We start from the raw sequence: 8,713 nt of genomic DNA on the forward strand, positions 1-8,713 counted from the left end.
AACTCACGAGTTCTTGCTCTGAGGACACACACACACACACACACAAACACACACACACACACATCATCACTGTTAAACACACACACACACACACACACACACACACACACACACACACACATCATCACTGTTAAACACACACACACACACACACACACACACACAAAAATCCCCTCTCTTAGGCTGAACATTTGAAGACAGAGAACCCGACTCAGAGCCAATGCAACAGTGACAGTAGCCTGGAGGGGACCTCGCCCAACTCATCAGGACCAATCAGAAGATCAGAACTACTAGATTCAACCTACTTCATTTATTGCATAAAATGTCTGCACACAATGTTTCGGGGCTCTCTTCAGATAATAATAATAATAATAATAATATGCCATTTAGCAGACGCTTTTATCCAAAGCGACTTACAGTCATGCGTGCATACATTTTTGTGTATGGGTGGTCCCGGGGATCGAACCCACTACCTTGGCGTTACAAGCGCCATGCTCTACCAGCTGAGCTACAGAAAGTGGATACTCATGGATGCGCATCGCAATTGTAAAATGTCAACACAATTGGAGACACCACGTCATTTTTGGAGACATGTTATTGACAGTAAACTATTGTAGATGCGACTGCTAACTAAATAAAACATTTTAGCTGACTAGCTAATCATCTTAGCTAAATGTGGGGCAAACAATTCAGTTATTTACCGTTAATTTGAGGGATTGGGGTGAAAGAAATCAAGTTACATAGTGATACTTTACGATATACTGTATTGACAATATCGCAATATTTTAGCGCTAGTTGGCTGTACCTGCACCAAAACACCATTATTGTTCCTTCATAGCTTGTTCTCAATCTTTTCACATTGGGAGCCAATTTGTTTTCAGCACTTTTATTTCCATGACTGATCAAAACTCGTTCTCATGGCTTTCTGATCCCTCTGCAACAGACATATGGTGCGCAATAAAATCACAGTATCGAATCGCAATACGTATAGAATCATGAGACTCGCAATGCTGATGCATATATCTTATCGTGAGGTTCCTGGCAATTCCCAGCCCAAGTTCATTTGCCACAACAAATCTCTTCGCTAGCAAACGCGATGTCTTCTCCAAAACGGCAATGTGTCTCCAGCAATGTTTACTTTTTTGACGTTCTATGGCATCTCCACTTTCCAAGCATATATGACCACATGTAATATTTTGGTAAGTGATGCAAATAGTGAACTATGTAGGGCCAGGATGTAAAATATATGTAGCTGCAGCAATTTCTCTTATCTGATATGGTAAGTAATGGGGCTTAATTTATAGCTCCCTAAGAGTTTGACGAACGGGTCCGTGCACGCGATTCCAGATATCTTTACCTCTGAATAAACTGCCTTTATTATACCATATCCACCCTGTCCAAAGTCTCTACTTGGTCTCAGTTCTCCAGTAAACTTGTGATTATCAACACTAACCTCATCGTTGTGGCGGCGGACAGCTAGCCTGTATCCCTCATCAAGTTGAGTGGCAATGTTATTTTTCCGTTCGTACCAATTTTTGGAAAATCCTCGGGTGTAGGACTTTCCGCCTTTAGTAGAAACCTGTTGAATTATTAAATTTGGTCTGGGAGGTCCTAATTGTTTCGTTGCCAATTTATCTTCATTTGTTCGCCGACAAAAAGGAACTTCTTTCAAAGACACAATCCGCTCTTTTCTCAGTTACGTTCATGGTTACGTTACGTTACGTATGACGAAAGCGCGTAAGTGCAAGCCCTCAGACACCCATAGAGATTGTATTGAAGGCTCTGAAATTTGAAAAAAATAGATTTTACATTAGAGGCTATGAGAGACTTCTGGGCGATTTTCAACCTGACTGAAATCGCCCCAAAAGGGGGGGGAGCCATTTGAAGCACGACTTTAGCCTGATTCGACATTTAGTGGCAGTGTGGCACTGTGGCAGATCAGACGTATAGATTACAACACTGATAACTACTGTTGCCGTGATATAATTGATTAGAAAAAAAATCCCTTCCTTTTCCCGTTTGGCAGTGCGTCGCCCATATCGCCCTATTGAACAGGCCGCCCCTGGCAAGTAGTACAATTAGATTTAAAATAACAGATAAAAACACACCTTATGGAACAGCAGGGACTGTGAAGCAACACAAACATAGGCACAGACACATGCATACACACACGTACACGTGGATTTTGTAGTGTAGATATGTGGTAGTGGTAGAGTAGGGGACTAAGGGCACAGTGTGTTGTGAATGTATTGTAATTTTTATTTTTTATTGTATAAACAACCTTCATTTTTCTGGACCCCAGGAATAGTAATGGGGATCCATAATAAATACAAGAAAGAACAATCTATATAGCCTCTCCCGGGCCCAACACACAGAGGGCGCTGCAAGGCTGGATCCTCACAGTAGTCAGAAATAGGTGGATACCTACCTATAGCCTATTATGGTACCTATAGCAAGGATGTTATTCATGTAAATAAATGTATTTCACTTGTGTGATAGAACATGATTCCACCATCTTTACAGTACCATACTTCCACCCAGTTCCAGAATGAAGGTGATGTAGTAGCAATTTAATTTATGCATAAACAACTGACGATGAACCCTTCCACAACAAGCCATGTTGCTTTCTTGAGCAAAACTGTTTCTCTATCACAACACTGCTTTTTGTGATAAATCAAAACGATGAGGCAGAGGCACCATAGAGAATAGTTTATTTATGAGAACATAACAGCAATATTTCGATCAGTAAATCACAGTGCAGGAACGTCAGACTAGGAATGCACAATGGGATGCAACCTGTAATACAAAAAGGGACATACCATAAGATATTGCACAGTATTGCAGCTATAACAATGAACATTGGACAATAATTGATTACAAAGCCATCCACTCCAGGTCCAAGAGGACCGCTTTTGTCCCCCAGCACCAACAAACTTAACTCAACTAATCATCTAAAGATCTTGTTTTGATGATTCAAGGGCGTGTTCAGTGGGCAACATTTTGAAATATTTGCACACTTGTAGGAAAAGTGAGTTACACATTTTGAAAAAATGTCTACTGACTTGTGCCTACAGAACACAACCCCGGTGTGCCGCTGGCAAGGACAAAAGCCTGCACACACTCAAGACCTCTGGGACAAGAAGTGAAGAACACTGGCCTAATAGATAGAATAGATAGAAGATAGAAGAAGAAATGATGCCTAATGGGTTGCAAAATACTCACAGGGGTTTATTCGCCAGCTGGCCTGACACTTTCAAAAATGCCAGCTTCCCTCATGTTGTTGAACTCCTTTGTGGCAACATATTGTTTGTAGAAATCAGCATAGGCCTGTTTCCTGGGCTCTGTTACACCGTACTGAGAAGAGAAAGACAAAATGACCTCATCAGAATGAAGTATTTACTCATTTAAAACAACATCATGCCCATTCCTGAAGAGATCCATTCAATGTGATAGCTCAGTTGGTAGAGCATGGCGCTTGCAACGCCAGGGTTGTGGGTTCGATTCCCACGGGGGGCCAGTATGAAATTGTATGCATTCACTAAACTGTAAGTCGCTCTGGATAAGAGCGTCTGCTAAATGACTAAAATGTAAAATAACATAAATTCCATGATGGACTTTAACCCTTCCATTTTACACTTCTCTCCCCAGGGTTTTTCCTACCTAGAACATTTTAAGGGAAAGGGGGATACCTAGTCAGTTGTACAACTGAATGCATTCAACTGAAATGTGTCTTCCGCATTTAACCCAACCCCTCTGAATCAGGGTGCCCGGGTAACAGTGGGTTAACTGTCTTGCTCAGGGGCAGAATGACATATTTTGACCTTGTCAGCTCTGGGATTTGATCAAGCAACTTTTCGGCTACTGGCCCAACGCTCCTACCCGCCAGGCTACCTTAATGCGGCCGCCTTGCTGATATCCCGGGCCGGCTTAAGAGAAAACATGAAATAATTCTGCAAAATATTAATATCAGCTGACCTTGAAAGCTGCTGCAGCCACCAATGACAGGGCGAAGGCGATGGGCAAGTGGAACCTCAGACGCTTCCCGAGGAGTCCTCGCATTGCAGGCTTAGCCAGAGACATTGTGGAATACCTGGAAAGTTCAGAAGAGAAATGGAACATGATTTATTTAGGTTGAAGTAAAACAATGCTGCTTTCAGAAATGTCCTTATGTCAAGAAAATTATTGATATGGTTGTAGTTCGAGACATCCTCCAGCAATGTTTGAACTTTTACTGTTGAAAAAACATATCCCAAGGATACACCCCATGGCAAAATGTTTAGAATTATTTTTTTTGGGGGGGGCTATGCAGACCAACGAGCAACTGCGGCCCCTCATGATGAGTTCAGATTTTTTGTGATCCCCACACTCAAATTTGCCCATCCCTGCTATAGACAATATGTCGGGCAGAGAGCACACAGCTCTCAAACAGCTGGTTGTTGCGTGGAGCAAAGACCAACAGCATTAGGGGTAGGAAAGATGTTCCAAGTTATGATAGCTCTACCAGTAAATGCTAAGGCAAGAATGGGTATACAAACAAGTTATTTAAAAAGTTCCAAGTCTTGGTTGAATATATGCGATGCGCAATTCAGTCATCACAGCCTACCTTGAAAATCAGACATTTCCTCTAGGCTCTTTGGTCCTTGAAAAGTCATTGAAGTTATGGTAGCCGATTTAGAAGTTCTACTGCGCAACACATCAAATGTTTTCCATACAAAGGGAACCTGGTTTTTGGTTGCTTTCTCGTTTTAAAACATGATACAGTAACCCCTCAACAACTCTTCAATATATCAAATGGCGAGACTGACTATACATGGACAGACTTCATTAGCGTGTTTCTGTCAGGAGCATGCTGTCTATTTAGTTAGGCAATGTGGTCATATGACAATGTAAAAAATTATGTGAATGTCAATGCATAATGCCATTAGGTAGGCCTATTAAAAGACGCATTATTCTTAAAGTGGTAATGCATACTTTTTTGCATACATTTGGGAGATGTTTTTCCTATAGACTATTACAACAAATATAAAACGTAGGTCCTTAAATTATTACAATTAAGTGCTTGGAAAATCCTTGAATTTGACTTTCCAATGTCTGTATGAACACTGTATAAGCTACTTGCTCAGCCCGCAAATGAAAGATAAAATCACATGCTACTGAAATTATGAACGCATCATTCGCGTTCCTGTCAGATCTTGACCAGACCCAATAGCTTCCAGTTGGTACTGGCCCAATGTGCCGAATGTCGAGCCCTGCTGTGTGCGGTACGCGAAGGGCCTATATGTCTACCACTTTGTGTAGTAGTTAGAGATGCTAATGATAGCCTAACCGTTTTCGGATCGATGGACAGGCAATTATTATAACTACAAAGTAGCCTATGCCTACCTGGCTAAAGGAGCTACCTAGCAAACTTCGCAACAAACTAGAGGGCAATGTCGACAATTACAATTTGACTATACAATGGACAGAATCATAACAGTTCAACACCTTGAAATATATATTTTCTGTACAGGTTAGATGGAAAGTATTCAATTTAGTGTTCACATTTACTAAATACTTACAAGAAGAACTCACGACCTTCACCAAAATATGTTAGCGCTGCTCTGATGCGTTGATCTTTCGGATAGAATACTACTGGACAAGCGGAGGGACAGTCAGAGTAATTAAAGGGGCCAACCCAGGACACGCGAAATATCATGGCCACAAAAATTATCAGAGATGCCCTAGTGCAGGGTTCTCGATCGATCCGTGAATGGTTCGTTCAATCAATATCCGAATTTAAACAACTAAGACGGATAATCATTTCGACTGCATTAATTAATTTTTAATATGTCGTCCACAAGATTGAATTAATGAACAAAGACGGTGTTGTCGTAGAGAGGATGGGCTGCAACAGGATACGTGTGCTAGCTGTCTTCAAATTAAAAGCTGTGTGACTGACCACAGTCAACACGGTGGGTTAGGGCCTATTCCGTTTGAGACTCGGCATCGACTCCGGCAGAATCATATTACTCTGGGTTCCGGCTAATGGTACTTGGGCCGAGTCCACTTCAGCATATCTGTCCCGATTAACTTTTTCAGAAGTAGGGCCATATGAGGTTTTTATTCGGCAGGTGGTGGAAGAACAAAAAACTAATTAATGTAATAATTTAACCTCAAATTTGCTAGGTCATTTGCAAGCTAAAATTCGTCCCATTAGGCTATTAGATGGAGAAGGACCGTAGAGAACATATGCTATAAATTAATTAGAATCTACTACAGATTTTTTTAAAACTCCACTCACACTAATTGTATTAATTTCAGTCCTTCGGCCAATCCTGGTTTAAATATAATGGCATTAGCGATGTTTAGGCATATCCTGGTGGCCACGTTAATTATAGGACGATTTGGGATACATGATCCACAACAGACAGCACATCTCTGTCATAGTCTATAGCAGGGGTGTCAAACTCATTTTAGCTCAGGGGCCACATGGAGGAAAATCTATTCCCAAGTGGGCCGGACCGGTAAAATCATGGTATATATAACTTAAAAACAACAACTTCAGATTGTTTTCTTTGTTTTAATACTATCAACATAAAACATAAAGCTGGAGCCTGAGGACAGTGTGTCCAAAATAGTACAAGCACAACATCACTATTAATCATAAAACACCTCAAGTTTATTTGAAAATTCTAAAGAAAAAGAACACACAAACACACAATGCCTCAGTGATTCACATAACTGTTTCACAGATCACAGAACTATATCAGGGTGTCATTTCTCAGGCAGAAATGTAGATACAAATAATGAAATCCTGTTCCCCAAACAAGTGCAAGAACCACAGAGTCAAGAATAGGTTAAATATAAAAATAAAATAAAATCAATTAAAAACAATAGCACATCAACATAAAAACATATAAACATAAATCTGGAGCCTGAGGACAGTGTGTCCAAAAGCACAACATCACTATTAATCATAAAACACCTCAAGTTATTTGAAATTCTGAGGACAAACAACACACAAACACACAATGCCTCAGTGATTCACAGAAGTATATCACAGATCACAGAACTATATCAGGGTGTATCATGCAGCACTTTAAGTGGGGTTGCATAGTTTATTTGACTCCTGATACCTGGCATCTTTTAGCTTTCACCAGCGCATCAATATCAGGCGTCACATCCTGAGTGGCAGCCAACTTCAGGATGTGATTCAAGTGCTTGTGCGTGAGCCTTGAGCGCAGCTTTGTTTTATTTATGCTCATTACAGAGAACTTGCTCACAAAGATATGTGGTTCCAAACATGCACAACAGTTTTGCAGCGAGGGCTGTCAAGTTGGGGTAACCTGGCAAGAGATTCTGATAAAATGTGTCCAAGCCAGCTGCGGCAAATTTGCCCTTCAAATCCGAGTCACACTGCAAGTCTATTATTTCAAGTTGGATGCTGACGGGCAGATCAGAGGGATTCACGGTGAATGGCGAACAAAAAACTTTGAAGTCTTTCTCCAGTTCACCAAAAATCTGAAAGCGTTGCTCAAACTCCCTTAACAGTCCCGTTATTTTATCTTTGAACCGCTTCATGTCTGCCACATGTTGGGTCGCGCACACATTTTTCAGACAGGGGAAGTGAGCTGCATCACCACCGGCGAGTTGCGTCTCCCACAATGACAGCTTCAACTTGAAAGAACGTATGCTGTCATAATACTGCGTGGCAACTTTGTTGCACCCTTGCAGCTGTTTGTTCAAGTTATTCAGGTGCTCTGTAACATCCACCATAAATGCAAGGTCCTGCATCCATTCTGCGGAATTAAATTCTAACACTGGTTTGCCCTTTTCTTCCATGAACTGTTCGATTTCTTCTCGTAAATCAAAGAAACGCCTCAGCACAGCACCTCGGCTTAACCATCTTACCTCAGTGTGGTATGGCAGGCCATAGATGTGGTCTTTCTCTCTGAGAAGGCTGTCAAACTGACGGTGATTCAGGCTTCTGGATCGGATGAAATTAACAGTTTGGATGACCACCTTCATGACGTTATCCATCTTTAATGACTTGCAACACAAAGCCTCCTGGTGCAAAATACAGTGAAAAGTCCAAAAATCACGTCCTCCATTTTTAGATTGCACTTTCTCTCTGAACTTTGTCACAACGCCTGCTTTTTTCCCGATAATTGAGTAGCCAGGCTGACAGCGCGGGACCAGTCCACTCCGACCCTGTCCAGCGCGCCGACGAGTGCAGTGAAAATATCAGCTGCTGTCGTTGTATCTGTCATCGGCACCAACTCCACGAACTCCTCGGTGACGGTCAATGTGTCATCAACTCCGCGGATGAAAATGGCCAGTTGTGCAACATCTGTAATGTCCGTGCTTTCATCAATTGCAACCGAAAACGCAATAAATGACTTTACTTTTTGCTTCAACTGGCTGTCCAAATCCACTGAAAGATCGGAAATCCTGTCTGCAACTGTGTTTCTTGTCAGGCTGATATTTGCAAAAGCCTGGTGCTTTTCAGGGCACACAATCTCTGCTGCCTTCATCATGCATGTTTTTACAAATTCACCCTCACTAAATGGTTTTGAAGCCACTGCGATTTCATTAGCAATGAGGTAGCTAGCTTTCACTGCAGCGTCACTGATGTCTCGGCTGTGAGTAAACACAGACTGCTGTTTCTTCAGACCCACCAACAGTTCATTCACCTTCTCTCTTCTCCGCTGTCCTTGAAAGTTGTCATATTTGT

The 8,713-nt window shown here is 41.6% G+C and overlaps 1 protein-coding gene across 1 annotated transcript; it reads right to left on the reverse strand.

Annotated features, from left to right (window-relative positions):
• Positions 1-2,694: 2,694 nt before the first annotated feature.
• Positions 2,695-5,636, reverse strand: LOC311133222 (cytochrome c oxidase subunit 6C-1-like). The gene is made up of 4 exons (XM_084166709.1): positions 5,559-5,636; positions 3,976-4,090; positions 3,223-3,354; positions 2,695-2,796 (listed from the first exon to the last, which is right to left on the reverse strand). Exons 2-3 carry the CDS (start codon positions 4,078-4,080, stop codon positions 3,229-3,231), a joined length of 231 nt encoding a protein of 76 aa, XP_084022835.1. The 5' UTR covers positions 4,081-4,090; positions 5,559-5,636; the 3' UTR covers positions 2,695-2,796; positions 3,223-3,228.
• Positions 5,637-8,713: the final 3,077 nt, after the last annotated feature.

The sequence above is a fragment of the Coregonus lavaretus genome (assembly GCF_964263955.1).
Source record: "Coregonus lavaretus genome assembly, chromosome: 8".
NCBI lineage: Eukaryota > Metazoa > Chordata > Actinopteri > Salmoniformes > Salmonidae > Coregonus > Coregonus lavaretus.